Source organism: Grosmannia clavigera, assembly GCF_000143105.1.
Source record: "Grosmannia clavigera kw1407 unplaced genomic scaffold GCSC_140, whole genome shotgun sequence".
NCBI classification, from domain to species: Eukaryota; Fungi; Ascomycota; class Sordariomycetes; order Ophiostomatales; family Ophiostomataceae; genus Leptographium; species Leptographium clavigerum.
The window spans coordinates 2,349,247-2,366,667 of NW_014040801.1; the positions used below are offsets into that span (position 1 = coordinate 2,349,247).

A 17,421-nucleotide genomic window follows, 5' to 3' on the forward strand; every position below is an offset into this window, starting at 1 on the left:
TGCAGCGTCGTTCTTTGTCGGCAGCCGTGTCGAGAACAGGCCAAACGGATCACATCTGAAGCTCCAACAGGCCTGATACCAACTTTCAAAGAACATCTCTGGCCGGGCTACAGGTTCAAAGACGGCCAACTTCCAATACACTACACCAACACAAGGAAGCACAAAAGTCATGCACAGGCCATCACGCTAAGTCTTTCAGATATCCAAAAATATACACTGGAGCCTTTGTCCTTTGGTCCACGCTCTCCGAGACGCCCAACAGGAAGACGAGAAATCGCGCCAAACAATGAGAGGAAACAGAGAGCCGAGTAGGGTACGGACTCGCCAGACGCAATTTAGCCGTGTCTGCTCGGACGAAAGGGTATTGCTTGGGTCGTTTGAGCAAAGCCGAGACCGCCGTTAGACAGTCCTGTCCGGACTGGAGATCCATTGATCTGAAAGCCTCTCTGATCGGCTAGGCCTTTTCCGTTGGGAGAGCCGAGCCCGCTCACAAAGGATCCGCTGCTTCGAGCAACCACCGTGGCTGCGGCAGCCAGACCGCTTCCGGGCGAGCCAGGCCCTGTGTGCGTCTCGCCGTCGTCTCGCCTGGGCGGCTTGAAATTCACGTCACGCCCCACGCGGTAGACCTCCTGCAGCAGTGCATCCAACACGCCAGCATCCCTGTACTCGAGGTATTTCCGGTAGAGCTTCAGCGCCGTCCGCGCGTCTTCGATAGAGTCGTGCGTCTCCTGCTGAATGTTCTCTTTCAGTGCCCACCAGGCCAGAAAGGCGAGGGACAGCTTGCGCAGCCTGGACTTTAGGAAGAACAGGTCGATCGTGTCGATGATCTGCGACTTGGGGACCTGGATGTTAATAACACGAAAGTCCTGCTTCAGGCCGTGCCCAAGGAACTTGCAGCCCAGATTCAGCAGAACCCAGAGCTTCTTGTACGCCTTCTTGAGCGGCACGAGCGTGTGGCGGGACGTGCGCGGATCGAGGTCATTGCGTGTGATGCCCGAGTAGAGTGTCAGGTAGTCGACTACGGGTTCCTTGATGATGATGTAGTCGTCGATAAAGGGAAGCCCCTCGTCCTGACCCTGGCTACGGACCACGGAGACACGTGCAAGGGCATGGGTCATCGGCCGAATCGTCTCCATCTCTCCCTCCGAGTTCATCTCGATCTCTGGTCGCTTGAGAGCCACAAACTCCGTGTCCAAAGCCATTATGGTGTCCGGACCCGGCCGTTCTGTGCTCGGGTTCAGCGGCTGGTATGTCTCGTTGCCTGTTGGTCGCCTACATAAGAAGATCACTGTCAGCCCGGACTCTCAGTCCATGTGCGCATGAAACGCAAGCTTACCCGTAATCCATAAAGAGGATGGATGTATCAATCCTGCTCTGCCATGTCGTGTCGATCTTGTTGTTCTCGCTCTTCAGCTGGAAGAGGACGACAGACGGTGTCTTCCAGTTCGTGTTGAACGACAGAGCTTCTCCGGTTGACGTCGGGCGGACTAAAAAGTCGTTGAACAGGTGCCACTGGGACTTGGCAAGAGGCGTCGGCTCCGAATGTGCCACTGCAGAGGTGTCAATAAGCTGCCGGCACCAGACGTGGCACTGCTCTGGTCCAAGATACGTACCGTTCACCATCGCTACAAGATGAGGTTTTTGCAGTTGTCCTCCGTTGTCCACATTGACGGCCATGCCCATGAGAGAGTACACCTTGATGTCGTGGATGCCTCGCTGCAAGTGCAGCTTGAGGTCTTCTCCTTCGTAGCAAAAAAATTGACCGGCAGCGTCTACTATTATGCCGATCTCTTCTGGCAGCCAGCCGGGAGTCCCCCACAGGCGACGGAATTCCGGATAGTTCATATTCTGCGGGCCGCTGGCATTGAGGGTCAGGATCGAAGGAATGCGGCTGATCGTCTTCCTGTTCAAGAGTGTCTGATAGCGCTGGCACATTTCACACCAGCCCTTAGTGGATGAATCCTGCTCAACGCTCGACTTCAAAACTTGGGAAAACGTGATTTTTGGCTGCTTTCCTCCCCTGCTGGACTGTCTCTGCTGCGGGAACGGTTAGCTGACCGTGAAAGACACATACACAAGCAGAGAAGTCTACCTACAGGCGCTGGATATTTCAGATTGTTGACGTAAGTTGATACAGCCCGGCTTGTTTCGCTGCGACACTGCATGCATCTCATGTATGTCACGCCTGCCGTTGCCAGGGCTTCTTCCATGGCATTTGAACCAGGCGAAACGCGTCTAAAATCACTGGCGATCTGCGTCAGCAGAAAGCGTGTCAGATTCTGCAGCATTTCGGTGATGGGCGTGTTGGGGTTTTCCTCCTCAATGAGGCGGAGTTGATGAGCTGCAAGAGACAGTTGGGTCAACAGAGAAGCACAGCATATCACAGCAATGGTCTCCCGCTAACCCACCTTGAGGAAGGCTGCTCAGAGTCTTGAGCATATTGGCTGCCTGACAGGTGGCAACCTCGGATTTTTGCAGCATGTCAGACAGGTATCCCAGCTCACACAGGAGACACTGGTCGTCGAGGCAGGAGCTCGCGGCGTGTTGCAGAGCTAGATTGCGGATCAGAGGGGTGAAGTGCAGCAGCTGCAGAAGCGCGTTGGCGTAGGAGTTGGCAATATGGTTCTCTAGGCCGGCATATTGCGAGCGGTTGTAGTATCTGTCCTGTTAATGGCGGGAAGAGGCAGAGAAGGAAAGAAAGACGGAAAAAAGAGAGAAAAAAAGAAAGTGAAAAGAAAGCAGCAAAACAACACTCACCCAAAGTCGAAATCGTCCACACCAAACTTGCTAAACTTAATCTCTACCGTCCTGTACATGCTCGGGGCCTCGGGACCGAGACTAGCAAGCTCCGAGGACTCCAGTACATCCGGGATGGCATCACCGCCGTTGGGGTGGCCCAACGAGACGCCAGACGACTTGGACTCGCGCGAGCGGTCGCTCAGGAACTTGGGCGCCTGGATGGTCTGCGCCGGCTTCTCGTCCTTGCGCGTGTCCTCGACCTGATTAGGCAGCGTGACGCCTGTGTTCGGGGCATACCAGCCGTACTCAAACGGGGTCAAGCTCTCGAGGTAGCTGCTGTCGTAGCGCGGCGGCGGCGCGCCGACGTCCGAGATGAGGCTGGGAAAGGCCGACAGTAGGGTCTCGCGATAAAAGGGCATGCCGACCGTGTTGAGCGGCAGCCGGGAGCTCGGGTCGGCGCCGTCCCTCTTTCGGTCCTCGGTGCTGCCGCTTGCTCCACTGCCGTTGTTGTTGTTGCTGCCATTGCCGCTGCCGTTGCCGTTGCTGTTGCCGTTGCGTCCAGACATATAGGTGTCGTCGTTCTCATCGTCCGACCAGTCCTCCCACTCGGTCTCCTTATGTGGCTCCTCGGGCGTCTCGGTCTCGATCATGGCGGGGAACTCGGTGAACTGGATGCCGGACGGCGAGCCCCAGAGGTGCATGTAGCAGTCACTGTCAGCCAGGACCAGTGCCTCGCCGGTGGGTGAGATGTCGATGCGGGTCAGGAAAGAGACAATGTTGGCCTGCTTGACGCTGCTGGTATTGGGGCTCATCAGGTCGATAATGTGGATCTGGCCCGAGGTCGAGGCCACGATGGCCGTCGTGACCATGCGCGGATGCATGCGCACAAAGGCAGCACAGGGCGGAAAGGGGATGGGGGCCATGGACGTCATCTGCTTAAGATCAAAGAGGTTGACATACGGGTCGAACATGACGGCTCCCTGCTGCTTAAGGGTGGCGCCGCAGGTAACCAGGAAGTCGGCCTGGACGTCCATGTCGTGAATAAAGGCGGAGTGGGCGGTCCAACTCTTGAGGACGGCAAACGTGGAAGGATCGATAATGTCGACGGTGCCGCGCGTCGTGGCGCCGCAGATAAATCGGCTGTTGCGCTTCATCATGGTGTAGTGGTTCTCCGTGTCCAGCTGGCGGGTGATCTCGCCCTCCTTGAGGTCGACCACGAACATGGTGTTTTGGCGGCCAGCCACGAGGACCTCGGTGGCCGCAGTGGACATGAAGCTCATGCAGCAAAGGTCTGCCATGTCGTCGTGTCTGAAATGGGGGATAGGGAGCAAGTATGTCAGGAAGGAGAAGATGAGGGCGGAGAGAGCAACAGGCCGGCAGCATTACGCACCTGCAATTCCACAGCGGGAGGCCGCGCCGTAAGGCCATATGAAGACCCTTGGGCCCGAGAGACACCACGCCGGCCTCGTTGACGAGAATCTGCCGGACCTCGCCGTCGGTCGCAGGCTGCATCATGTACGAGACATATGGCTGCATGTCGGCGCCATAGAATGAGGCAACACGGCCCTGCAGAGAACCGATCGGTCAGGACACCCTTCGGCAAAGGAGATTGCGCCGACATACCTCGTTGTTCCCTGTCCATAGAAGCTCCTGGGTTGTGTCAAAGGCCAGCGCAGAAACCTGCGCGGCCGAGTCTTCTTGACCGCCATTGGACGAGGTAAGGAGGACGCAGGAGACCTATCAGTAGCAATGCATGTCAGTGAGTGGTTCCACAAGGGCTCTACCGCCGCAATCATGCGCCTGACCACCGCAATAGTGAGGCTGGGGGGTGGACACACCTCCGTCGACTCCGGATCCATTGCTTGAGGAACTCGAGGAGGATTACATTCCCGGACGCCTTGTTCGGTCTGGGGGAGCCTTGTCTGCGTAGTGGCGGGCGGCAATCGTGTCTTCAGGGTAAACCGTGCGCGGGCGAGACCGGCTTGTCGAGGATGCAGCAGCCGGACAGACTGGCGATTGAGGAAGAAAGGGTGAGACGCAGCCAAGCAACGCGTCTGAGCTCCGATCAAGAAGGCCGATACAACCAAATAGTCAGTGACGGAAAAAGACTAGCGTCCTTCTAGGGCGGGGTGAGGGGCTTATTTTAATTCTGACGATAGTGTCACGTGCTATCCATTCGAGTGAGTAGTCATGACTGCGCGACTGTACGGAGTTCTCCTGCTTAGTCTTGGTTATGAATTGCTAATTACACACGACTCATCAGTCATGACATTCTAATCCTCGTTCTTTCTGACTCCATCCGTTTCTTCTTTGAAATGTGGTGTCATGGCCAGCGAAAGGAAGAAAAAGGCAAGATAAATGAAATGAAACAAAAAAGAAAACTTGGACTCTGGTATGAACAAGGGCTGGACTGGCTCGGCTCGGATTTACTTGGTGAGCCAACCGAGGTAATCAGCGGCGATCAACGTCACCATGCTGCGGAGAGTTAGCAGGGAAGAAAGCAGATGTGAGCGACAGAGAGATCACTTACGCGTGGGGCGCTATGCGGATGTAGTAGGTGCCGAAGCCGCGGTAGAAGCGGAGGACGCCCTCCTGGCGGGCGACCTTGGCGAAGCAGTCGACCATGCCTTTGTAGGGCAGCTTGCCGTCGGGGCCTTTCTGCTGCTTCTGCAGTCGGGTCTTGACAAAGTCAAAGGGCAGCGAGAAGAAAGAGGCAAAGAAGCCAGCGATGGCACTGGCACTGAGCGTCTGCGTGCGGGTAGACCAGGCGGTGTGTTCCTTGAGCCGGGCCTTGGCCTCACTGAAGAAGGCGAGCTGGCCAAAGTTGAGGCCCATGGCGCGCACGACAGTGGGCGCAGCGCCAGCCCAGAGCGCGCCGACGCCCTCGGTACGGGCGATGGAGCGCAGCGCGTCAATGACGGAGCGATAGTTGTGGCGCTCGGCCAGCGGCTTGAGCCCGTCGCTCTGCATGCGGATCAGCGCCAGGTCGGCCGGGTTGCCGACCACGGCAGCCAGGCCGCCGGCCGTCAGCCCAGCCGCAGCACGGTCACCAAAGCCCACGGCACGGCCCTGTTCACGCGCCCGTGTCGTCAGGCGGCCCATAAAGGTGTCGAAGAAGCCCAGTCGCGCGGTCGTGTAGACGGCTTGACGCAACAGGCCTGCCGACAGACCCGTGTACAGGTCCATGGCCTTGCCACTGGCCAGGATCTCACGCGTCACCGACAGCGGCGTCGGCTTCGGCCCACCCGCCACGCCCTCGCCGGCCAGCTGGATTCGCACCTTGACCATGTCGACTGGTTGGATCACTGTCGTGGCCACCATGCCACTCAGGCCGCCGTTGACAAACGGCAGTGCCGCCCGCACCAGCGGCCGGTGCAGAAAGTCCGTCGTCGTGGCCGCCACCGCCGACACCTTGTTCTCAGCCGCCTCGGCAGCTTGCTGGACCGTGTTGCTCATGGCGAAGGGGAGAGGAGTGAGGGAGCTTGAGGGATCTTGAAGGAGGAGGGTTCGAAGACTGAGAGCTCACGACTGCGAGCTTCGAGACTGAGAGCTTCTGACTGCAGACAAGAGAAGGAGAGTGGGAGAAATGCGGGAGGCTGTCGAGAGCCGAAGAAAAAAGGAAAAAAAAAGGAAAATTGGCAGGACTGCTGACTCAATCGTCGTCGAACCTCGTTAAAGCTTTCTAGGTCCGAGAACAGCCGGCAAGATGGGTCTAAAAGTGCCACTGGCCATCAGTTCAGAGCAAGAACGGACAGAGAGGCAAAGTGACAGTTTTCATGGCCGGCTATTGGCCCGGAGCAATGTTGTCCGCCCAGAGCAAGTGGACGAGGTTGGCCAAACATCTGCCTTTTCCAAGCTTGACATCTGATAGCCGATTGGGAGCCGAGAAAGAACCCAGTAAAAGTGCCCCAGACATGACAGGCTAAGCCGGATAAGGGCAGTCAGACAACGGCGGCAAGCGATAGCAGCATGGGGTACAGAGCGTGGCCAGTCCGAGTCCGTGTAAGTGGTAGGTGTATTCGGGTGTAAGTGTTGAAAGCATGCTGCTATTGAGTCGGAACAGCAGGGGTATTCGGTAAAACTGCGGGGAGGTTTTGGCCTGGCTTCAATGTGCCGCCTGTGGTTGGCCGGTCGCATTGATTGGCGTCCGTGGGGTAGCTGGTAGTGGCTTCTTGCTTCACGGAACGTAGGATGGGCACATGGGGAAACAGGGAGCTAAGGCAAGGAATTATAGCGAGCATCTTACCTGGAAGGAGTGCTTCTAAAGCCAAATATGCAATAAAGCGATTCGAGCAAAGAGTGGCGGCCACGAGGGTCGCCGTTGTTGGAGATATGTCGTAAATCCGACGGATGAGCACGAGCGGGAAGCGAGAACTATTATGGAGAAGACGGCCGACCGAAGAAAAGAAGGATGGGCTGACACCCCGTTGTTCTTGGGCGTTGGACGGTGTAAGCGAGGTGGAGATTTTCGTGCTCACCTAAATGCTTGGGAAATATCGAGAGTCGTAAGTTTGGGCTGTACTCTGAAAATAGAGGGAAAGGACAGAAGATATACCAGTGTGCGGAGAAGAGAGAGGTGCCAGAATCAAGAACTGACTGGAGAGCTAGGATGTTGCCGGCAACCAGATCGAGCCCCCCCTTTGTCTACTGTCCCTTCTCAGTCATGAGCCTGTTCTCTCTGGCAGGCGGACAGTCCCAAAGTCCCCCGTAAGTCCGGCGATCGCCCCCCTTCCCCTCCTTGTGTAGCTGTCCGGCTGGGTGAGAGACGGCCAACATCACAGGCGCATCCTGACTGCGACATGTTCCGAGCAAAGGCCGTTGTGCAACCCCTCTCGACAAGCCCATGTTCTCATTCGTCACCTGCCAACTACCACCGGTCCAAAATTAAGTTGGCACATGTCTTGGTCCAGACTCGGCACATGAGGCAGCAGTTTTTCTCGGGAATTTCTCGCTATCTTTGTTCTCATCGTCGTTGTGGACTATTCGTTTCTACATATAAGAGACCATCTCTGGCCAGCTCTCATGTCTCCAGCAGCCTCCAAGCTCGGTATCGTGTGAAGTGCGGGGTATTAGGCGCGGTAACCAATCATAGGGCAGAAATTGCAGCAGAGACGTCACATGCATTTATCGGTCATTGCTGGCTGACATATGCAGGTATATGCAGTTACCAAAGACGGCGTCCACTAGTCAGCCCATGTGCTAGCAGCCTTCAATTAGCGGCCGTTCTAAAACTTGTCCGCCTATTCGCGCCGATATAACCGGCCAAGCAGCAGCTGTCCCGGACAACTACGGAATATAGCGGCTGTGAATATCGGGATGCGGCTGTTCATTCTCGCAAGGGCCTTCCCTGCTCTAGACAAGGTTTATACTGCTACTATGTATGGTATGTACATTGAGAGCTGCTTAGCTGGGTTAAGATTTGCTTGCAGATGCACTAGGACACCGCCTAGACTCGCGTTAGCGGCCAGGCATCCGTTGACTATATGGGACTTGGCATGCACGGAACGGAGCACGGCAGATGTGTTACTCGCGCATGGGTACTGTGTGTACGGAGTACAGTGGGACCCAAAGGCTCTATTCGAAGTACAAAGCGCGAGAGGAAAGCGATCAAGCAAAGTCAGGCAAAGCGTAATGGTATTTGTCAATAACGTAAGTTTTTCCTCCAATCCATCCACGGTCATAATATGTCGTCAGCGAATTCAGATTACATGGATACAGCAGACAGGAGAAGAAGCGGAGACAGGGCGCAAAACGTAATGTAGCTACGGAAATCAGGACAACAAACCGCCTTGAGAAGGAAGGGTATAGGCGAGAGGGAAAGAACCCAGAAGACAGTAGAGAACAAGGAAAGAACAGACAAAAGAGGAAGACAAAGGACAAGGAAATAGGAAAGGATGGCAAAAAGAAAAGAGAGGAAAAGAAGATGAGAGAAGAAACGGAAACAGAAAGAGGAAACCGATCACGTGATTTTCAAAGGGAATCATCGTCGTCCTCGCTCTCGACTTGCGTCGTCGTGCTGCCACCCCCGGCGACCCGCTGCAGTGGTTTGTTGAGCGTCCAGCTGTCGGTGCCGCTGCGCTGGACGATGCGGACGTCATCCTTCTCGGCCCAGCGCGTCAGCGTCGGGTCGGACAGGCCGCCAAAGGTCCAGGGACGGCGGCCGGCCTCGTGAGCAGTCTGCATGTGGCCAGCGACGTGTTCGAGGCGTTCGGCCCAGGCCTTGTCGCCGTGGAACGTGTCGTCGCACGCGGGACAGGTCAAGTCCGTCGGCAGGCTGCAGCGCACGACGCCAGACCGGGCCTGCAGCCCGACCAGGTCCTCGTTCCAGCGCTGCAGCGCGGCCGGCTCTTGGATCGGCGACGGCAGAGGAGCGGTCGTCGCCGTCTCGTCGCCGGTCTCGGCCTCACTGCCTGCCGCTGCGCGCTTGCGCTTGCTCTTCGCGCTGCCACTGCTGCTGCCACCCCCCTTGAGCGCCTTGCCCGCAGCTGCCTGCGCCTGCTCCCACTGCTGCTGGTCCTTCTTGTACTTCTTCTCGACGGCCTTGAGCGTGTCGGACATGTGCATGCGCCGTACGTGCTGCGTGAACAGGTCCTTGCGATTGAAGATGCCCGAGTTGTTCTGCTCGCTCGCGTGGTAGGCTGTGCCGCTGCTGCTGCTGCCTTCGTTGCGCGCACAGCTGCCCATGTTGTTGCGCATGCGCTCACAACGGGGGTCGTCGCAGCGCCAGTACGTCAGCATAATGTGCTGGGCCATCACGTGGCGCTTCCACTCGTTCTTGTTGCCAAAGGCTGACGTGCAGCCGGCATAGGCAAAGAGGCAGACAAAGGGCCGCTCGCTCTCCTTCTTCCGGTGGTCCTTGAGCTTGGCCTGCAGACTGGTGGACGTGCTGAAGACATTGCAGCTGGGCGCCGGTTCGTTTGAAGCCACGACGATTGCGCTCGGGGCCAGCGGCTTCGGTGACAGCGACGACGACGACGGATAAGCCGTCTCGTCGTGGTTCCGGCGCCGCCTGGAGCCGCTAGCCACCGCAATCGTCGAGGCAGCTGCGGACGAACGCCGGCGCTTGGCCGAGTCTTGGCGCTCGCTCGTGGCGACAGCGCCATGGGCATAGATGGTGCTGCTGTCGCGACGGTCTTCAACGTCTTCCTCTTTGAAGTACACGGACTCCATGGGCTCCGGGCTCAGCGTCCGTGGGATCGAGCATTCTGTGGCAGAGTAGGACATATAGGGCTGGTGTAGATGACTGGCCAGCGACTGCACCTCGTCGTCGAGGGTGTGGCCGGCGTCCTGGGGGTTGTATTGGGGCACGTTGCTGTTGGTACCAAAGCCGTACATGTCGGAATACATGTCGGAATAGTACGGGTGGCGATAGCCGCCATCGGCTTCGATGACCGACGCCAACATGGCATTGGCACTGCTGACGTCCTTGGGGCTGACATAGCGAGTCGTATCCATGTACTCCAGGTGATCGCCGGTCTGCAGCAGAGACAACGGTTGCGGCGACAGCCTGCTGCAGGCGGTGGCAGCAGTGCCCTGACGCGACTGCGGGAAGACAGCGACGGACGCGGCCCCATTGAGGTCCTCTGGCGTGGACGGCGAGGCGTCGCTTTCGTACGCATCGCTCTCGCAGAAAAAGATAGACGGCGGCGACAGGGGACTAGCAGACATCCAGGTCATGTGCTGCGAAAGATTCGGGAATGTAGCGCACAGACTAGGGTCAATGTTCTGGTAGTCTTGCATGTCCGACATGTCCTGGAAGTGCACCGTCCTTCTGTTGCTAGAGAATAGAGCGGCCGCTTCATGTTGCTGATAGCCGGAGGCTGTGTAAGGGGACGCGTCGTTGAGCGAAGGGAGGAAGGATGCCATTGTGTCGAGTATAGTTGGCTGCAAGGGACAATCAAGTTTATATCTGCAAAATGCCAGAAGGGAGTCTCGGGAAGAAAGGGCGAGAGAAGAGGGCGAGAGCTGATAGGAAGAGGGTTTGGTGTAGAAGGAGGACAGCAGAGCTGTCGACGATGATCTGTGAATCAACGGGGGTTTGTCGCCGTTGATAATGCTGTTGAATGAGCCGATACAATAGCCAAGGTTGCCTCGACCGGTTTGCTTTCAGAGAACCTGATTGGCTACCTACAGGCGGCGAGGCGTATAGGCGGTCAAAGCGAACCGTTCCGCTTTCTGGAGTGCTTGGGGGCAGTGCTGTGATAAGCACGATGTGGTGGCTTGGCCAGGCAGTCAGTCTGCCACATGCAGGCGAATGCGGCAAGGGGGGAAGAGTATATAAGCAGCTGACAAGAACGGCGAGACAGTGGGCAGACAATAGGCAGGGCAGCGAAGAGGGTGGGATGGACGCATGGGAGAGACAGCGAAATGGGTGAGCAGGAGTGTGAGGGGGGGAGTGTAAGTGAGCTGAACTCGGGACGGGGTTGCAGAGGGTCTGGAGACCAAGAGATTTAGAGACGGGAAGCAGAGTAGCAGGGAGTCTTGATATATCAACATTTTCGGGTCACAGCACAAGAGCAAGGGCCAAGATCGTATATTCTAGCCCGATTTCATCCTGCGCAGAGCCGCATTAGAGATATCTTATAAAGTAGTACGGTGGGGTTTTTGGTCGGAGTGGTTGCCATTATTACGCAGCGTGGCGTCTAAAGTCAAGTCGAGAGAGGTCGTGGAAATGTATGGGTGGAGACAGAGGACAGGGGTTCGACACTGGGGGAGAAATGGGCCGCCAGTTGGGCCCAAAGGATGGAAAAAAGATGACAACCAAGAACGAGCTAGTATCAGAAAGAAAAAAGGGCAGACGAGAGATCAATAGAATAATGATAATAGAATAATAAGAAATGACGAAGGAGCTGTTCACACTCACGCGCATCTGCAGTTTCTACATAGTAGCTGCAGCGGACAGACGTGCCCTCTGGATCGTTTCGGGTTAAGCGAGGACGCCTGCAATACTCCGTACAGCAAATTGAGCCGTCTGCGGCCTGAATTAGGGATGTGTGGCTAGCCAGTGACATGAAAGCTACCGTGTTGACACCTACTCCGTACGAGTAGTCGCCTAGCTTTTCTTTTTCCTTTTAGCCCGCATTAGCCAATATTGATGTTTTTTTTATAACCGAACTAGGCCGGAAAACAGCGGCTTTGCCCCCCCTTCTTCTGCAGCGAGAAGGCTGCTAATGCACGCGGACGACAGTGTGTACTCACTACGTACTCCGTACCGAGTCTAGGCTTGTCCGGGCTGCGTTGGGGGGCTTCAGTCCGCTGCCAGGCTTCCCCAAAGGCCCCACAGGCCAGCTGTCGGCTGACAATTCGCTTCTGTATAGCCGGCCGTTGTGGCACACACTGCTATTATGTAGCCAGTTCGCAAAGGTCTCGCAACCCAAAAGTCGGACTGCTCCAAATGACCGATATTTTACTCACGGGAGCAGAGCCGCAAAAATCACACCCTACCACGAGATCACGAAGGACTCTCATGTCGTATATTCTCCAGTAGGGTCCTTTCGAAGGACGCCTGAAACTCAGCACAACGCTGTTATTGCGCTGCAAATACTACCTTGTCTCGCGGTACGAGCTTTCCTGGTCGTTCGGTCGCTCCGATGATGCAAGTACATGGATGTTGGGGGCCCTACGACGTATTGTGTGCGCTCTCCGTGCCGTCTTTGCTGAAGTGCCCCCCCCCCCGGCCCCCTCGCCGCCTACGACGTATCTGCCTGTCTGTCTCCCTGCTAGCTCGCCTCCCTGTCGCCTGTCTGCCAGGTTGCCGTCGTCACCAGCACCATCATCACCACGTGGAAAGGTGGTCATCTTGCTCTGGGCTTATGTAAAACGGGTACCGGTCTCACAGGCTTGCCTTTCCTGCCTTCTTCTCTGTGCTTCTTGTACCGTCGGGCGAAAGCCTTGAGGGACAGGTGCTCAATCTTCTCATCGGACGTACTCCTGTCAGGTCCTTGTCATCCCAACCCATGCAACAGGTCCCTTATCGTCTACACAGATGACCGGGCCGTCTAATCCCCATCCGACAATGATAGTCCTCCCAGACACTCCTCGTCAACCGACCCCTTAGCAGTATCAGCTCAATCAAATCCCCGTCTTTTGTGTATGTGCCGCACAAGACCAAGACAGCCCCCACCTCAACTCTTGCATTCCGCTGTTTCCGCCCTCTGTCGACGAACCTGAATTGATATCTCCGGTTCATTGTCCTGATACAAATATACGTTTTTGCCGGTAGGCGGCCCGTAGCCTACTCCGTAGCTGTCTTGACTAGCGTGTTTTGCTCGTCGTCTTTCTGACAGGAAAGAAAGAGGAGGGTGGCGCTAGGAGGATGACGAGGACCGGGATTGGCACTAGGGTTTGTTTCAATGTTCATGACCCTCCCTGTCGGCCGCCTTGTTGCGACGCTATCCTGCCTCTTAAGGCGACCGGACCAAAAGGACGGTGGCCGAACAAGGACATCGGTAGATAAGTAATCCGCTGCAGTGACAGGGTTGTCTTATGTTGCATCTCAGCCGGTCTTCGCCGGGGCAGACTGATATATCTTAAATACGACGCAAGATACAAGGCGTACCTACTCGTAACTTCAACCAGTCATAGGCTCTGTATTGTAATAAGCGTAAATGAGGAGTGAAAATGGACAATGGCGAGTCCAGGTCCCAAAAGGGGTTCGGAACTAGCCATTGACAAAACCCGTTCCCCTCTTCTGAGTGGTAAGCATGAAACCAGGCAGTTCCCGACAACAAGGCGAAAGGCGATCAACTGCTAAAAGCGGTAACGCTAGGCGAGTTGAAAGCGGAGACACAGGAAGGGTATGTAAAGAAAAAGAAAAGAAAGATGATAAAAGTCGACGGAAAAAAAATCAAAACATCAAAAGTGTACAAAGGTAAAGCAAAAGGAAAAGGAAAAGGAAAAGGAAAAAGGCGTATATAGTACGCCGCAAAGAGGCAGATGCAGGAAAGTGCAGGAGCCCGGATGACCAGAGACGGGAGGAGTCCCAGCACTCTTGCACAAGTGGCTGGCCGGACCATTTCCTGTCTTCCCCCCGGTCGAAGCGCTGTTCGGCGATGATGGTGGTGAAGCGGTGGAGGTTGTGCTTGTGATGGCGAATGTCTTTGACGCCCGGGCAATTACTCTTTTTGGGCTATCGTGCTCGCTTGGGCGAACTCGGTCTCCTCACAAGTCATTCCTCTTCGAGATGGTGGGATGGTAGAGACGAGGGGCTGTCTACGGAGTACCGGGCTGGCCAACCAGTCAACTTGCTGACCGACGCCTCATCCGTCCCAATTGCCTGACCGCGTGTTCAGTCCGCCCTGAAGCACACAGCAGATGCCTCATTGTCAGCGTCTTCTCGCGCAGACACGTCGTAAATGAGAAAGCCCTTTTCCGTCTCTACAGTACGCCCACAAAATAAACCTGGCAACCATGGCACCACAGACAGCAGCCTGCCATCGTCATGCCTAAAAGAGGGGGCTGAAGTGGCAGAAAAAATGGCGTGCAGGCGCAGTTCAGCCGCATTTTCCTAAGCGCTCTCTTCAAACCATATCTGCCCCCCCTGCATCATATTCGCTTAATATTGCTTCGTCCAGTCCTCGTTTACTAAATACGATACAGTCAGATCGAAGCCAGAAATAAAATCTAATAGTGCCATGCCCAAGCCCTGTATCTTATGGCCCCCAACCAACAACACAATATATCCAGCACGATGAACAGAATCGGCCAGCGAAGGCTTCCATCCACCACACCCCGAGACAAGACTAGACCAAGGGCAAGTAGATACCCTTCACCTGCTCAAAGGAATAGTCATATTCAAAAAGACATTCATCATGGTCATAACAACAACAAAGACGTAAAGACATAAATACATAAATACATGAAACATGAAACATGAAAACAGGCCGAAAACATGCAACCCCAGCGCCAATGCAACCGAGCGGCAAAGCACTGAGAGGAGAAAGCAGACCTAACAACTGTCTCCTCTCCTCTTTCCTTTCTTAGTTTCAGACTCCGAAACGCCATCGCAGAAGTCGACGAATACGGAAGAAAGACAGCCAATTATGGTCCCCGTCACTCCGTACCGCAATCCGAGCAACGTCTATGACTGCAGCTTTCAGTGCAAACGACATTCGTGGAGGTCTGGAAAGCTTGACACCTGCACTAGTAGCTTGTTAGCCCCCCGGGTTTACCTGTGGGCATGCCGGAAAAGGAAGACGGATAAATAGCAAAGGAAAAGAAAGAAAGAAAGACATACACAGAACCATACCGCCGTCTTTCGTTTTTTGAAAGGCAGCCTACCCCCCCTGCTGCCACCAGCCGCCCTCTCGTAGCCTCGCTTCTGCGCAGCTGAAGATGACGATCCTGCCGCTTGATTGCCCAATCGCCCAGCTGCATCCATGTGGACCCATTTGGATATGTCCTGCTTGTTGTTTTCCCCACGGCCGACAAAATGCGCGTCGATGTGATCAGAGCGCCAGCGCAAGAAGGCGTCGAAATCCTTCGCCATCTCCCCACCCTTGCTCTTGCTCTCGGCGCCTTCGTCGGCCCCCCTTTTCTTGTTGTGCTTCTTGCCTGGTCCACTAAGGCTGCCTCGCAAGGCATTATCACGGTCTGACGGCCCAGGTATTTTTGTCTTGCAAAATCCACACCAGAAACTCCAGTGCTGGTCATGTTTGCCACCGGAGAGGCAGCACTTGGCCTTCTCCTCGCGCTTCCTGGCCTCACATATGCCGTGGTGCTCCTCCAGGTGGCTCATAAACTCCTCGCAGAGGTAGAATCGCCTATCACACAGCTTGGGCTTACCGCTAGCATCGTTGCTAGCTTTGTTGCCCGCCTCGTCGCTAGCAGCACTGCCATTACTTGTCGTCTCCACCTTCTCCTGGCACTTCCACGTCTCCAGTTTGAAATGCTGGCCGCGCTCGTGCCTCTTCCAGTCGTTCTTGCTTCCAAATACCTTGTTGCAGTTGGGCGCCGTGCAGCCATAGGGCCGATCATGGCGTTTCTGGTGTTTCCTAAAATGTGTGCATGTGAGCAAAAAAGGGACCCCTTGCCTTCCTACTCCCTGGTTGGAACTTACGTTAGTGAAGCTTTGGATCTGAACAAATTCTCACACCTCACGCACACATAATCTCCCTTTATTGTACTCTGACTCGTCTTATTCGAGCAGTCAGTCTTGTCTTCTTCCATCGGCGTCGGCGCCGGACGCGCAGAAGCAGCAAGATCCTTCACAACAGAATTAAAGCTTTTGTGATGGGCCAGTGTTTCCAGCAAGACTTTCAACTCCGCGGCTGGCATGTCTTTCACATCTGTTATAGATCGAAACGACAATGACACTGCCGTGGTCATCTCGTGGTCGTCCGGTTGCGCTGTCTCTTGTGTTAAACCGATGACTGTCTGGTCCGTCATTGTCTTACTGCTCTCGGCAGTGCAGTCACTTTCACCCTCGTCTGCGTTCTCTATTCCATTGCTGATGCAGCTGCCTTCTCCGGTTATAATTTCGTCGGCGTTGGTTTTGTCGTGAGTTAGATCGACCCTAACAGTCGTGTTATCTTGGGAATCCTGTTCCTCTTGCTCCTGTGCATATTCACACGTCTCCTTTAGGACTTCACAATCCATGCCACCACCATCGCCAGTCCCAACTTCGGCTTCTGGCAGCGGCTGTGGGCCAATGTCTTCAGCATCGGCTGCCAACGGGCTGTCTGAAGTAGAGTATCCAACTTCGCCATCGGCATACACAGAGGTCCCCGCAAAGGAGGATATATTTTGGGGTAGCATTTGCCCATAGGCCAGCAGTGCCTCGCCCTCTGAAGGGGGCATTCTGCACTCTGCTAGAGATATCGGGACACTGAATTGGTCGTACTGGACCCTGTTTCCCAAATACATTAACTGGTTAGGAGCATCGCGACCCAAAGTCATGATTTGAATGAAACAATCGTCCAGGTCCGGGTGCAGACAGAGGCTCGCTGAAGTCTGAACACCGTCCGTCAATTCCATTAGATCTGCTGAGGACCGGCCATTTTGGGCTTGGTCTGTCCTAGTGCCTGTTATATCTGGAAACGGTTGCCATACTTCGCATTGAGACGGTTGTGATATCGCCGTTCCTCCCACACCAAGCAGAACCTGTGGACTGTGACAAGGGACAGTTAGTCTCCTGGTTTCTAAAACGCAAGAAAGAAGTCTGCACTCACATGTCATGTCGTTCAGGGACAAAATGGTAGTTCAGATCGACATCCTTCTTCAACTTGTGAACATTTATCAGATGACCCCTGAAGTTGTCGGCGCGTGGCCACTTCTTGGCCGAGTTGGTGCATGCCCTACATTGGTAATAGCCCCCATTACTCAAAAGTTTGTCGGCGTGGCAGCTCTTCTTGTGCCTGTCAAGCTCATTACACGTGCCAAAGCCTCTTGTGTTTGTGCAGTTTGGTTCGTCACATCTAAATGGGCGAAAATGGCGGTTGATGTGCTTCCTAGAGGATGAGAGGGCGTTCAGACTCCTGTACTTTGGGTTTCAAACAACAGACTGTCGGGTTAGACTCACTTAAGCTCGGCTTTGGTGCTGAATTGCTTCTTGCATTCATGTTGTGGAATTTCGCACACAAAGGCCTTCGTTCTACCGTTATCACGGCTGCCGCTGTCGACCCCCCCAGGAATACTGCCATCTTGTGTGTCGCTAATGGTATGTCTACGGTCGCCACCGCCCAT

At 55.2% G+C, this 17,421-nt stretch overlaps 5 protein-coding genes across 5 annotated transcripts; 1 reads left to right on the forward strand and 4 right to left on the reverse strand.

Moving 5' to 3' along the window:
• Nucleotides 1-335: 335 nt before the first annotated feature.
• CMQ_419 (pab-dependent poly-specific ribonuclease subunit) lies at nt 336-4,598 on the reverse strand (the record flags this gene model as incomplete). Its single annotated transcript, XM_014317498.1, has 9 exons — nt 336-1,272; nt 1,337-1,550; nt 1,614-2,037; nt 2,097-2,341; nt 2,409-2,659; nt 2,758-4,047; nt 4,130-4,305; nt 4,363-4,476; nt 4,578-4,598. The coding sequence occupies 9 exons, from the start codon at nt 4,596-4,598 to the stop codon at nt 336-338; spliced, it is 3,672 nt and encodes a 1,223-aa protein (XP_014172973.1).
• Nucleotides 4,599-5,165: 567 nt separating this feature from the next.
• CMQ_1532 (mitochondrial dicarboxylate carrier protein) lies at nt 5,166-6,195 on the reverse strand (the record flags this gene model as incomplete). Its single annotated transcript, XM_014318611.1, has 2 exons — nt 5,166-5,214; nt 5,270-6,195. The coding sequence occupies 2 exons, from the start codon at nt 6,193-6,195 to the stop codon at nt 5,166-5,168; spliced, it is 975 nt and encodes a 324-aa protein (XP_014174086.1).
• A 2,175-nt stretch (nt 6,196-8,370) lies between these two features.
• On the forward strand, nt 8,371-9,721 carry CMQ_1225 (uncharacterized protein; the record flags this gene model as incomplete). Its single annotated transcript, XM_014318304.1, has 2 exons — nt 8,371-8,388; nt 9,548-9,721. The coding sequence occupies 2 exons, from the start codon at nt 8,371-8,373 to the stop codon at nt 9,719-9,721; spliced, it is 192 nt and encodes a 63-aa protein (XP_014173779.1).
• Nucleotides 8,710-10,605, reverse strand: CMQ_452 (c2h2 finger domain containing protein; the record flags this gene model as incomplete). The annotated part of the gene is made up of 1 exon (XM_014317531.1): nt 8,710-10,605. The coding sequence occupies one exon, from the start codon at nt 10,603-10,605 to the stop codon at nt 8,710-8,712; it is 1,896 nt and encodes a 631-aa protein (XP_014173006.1).
• A 4,286-nt stretch (nt 10,606-14,891) lies between these two features.
• CMQ_1324 (c2h2 type zinc finger domain containing protein) lies at nt 14,892-17,421 on the reverse strand (the record flags this gene model as incomplete). The annotated part of the gene is made up of 4 exons (XM_014318403.1): nt 14,892-14,909; nt 14,987-15,731; nt 16,908-17,033; nt 17,258-17,421. The coding sequence occupies 4 exons, from the start codon at nt 17,419-17,421 to the stop codon at nt 14,892-14,894; spliced, it is 1,053 nt and encodes a 350-aa protein (XP_014173878.1).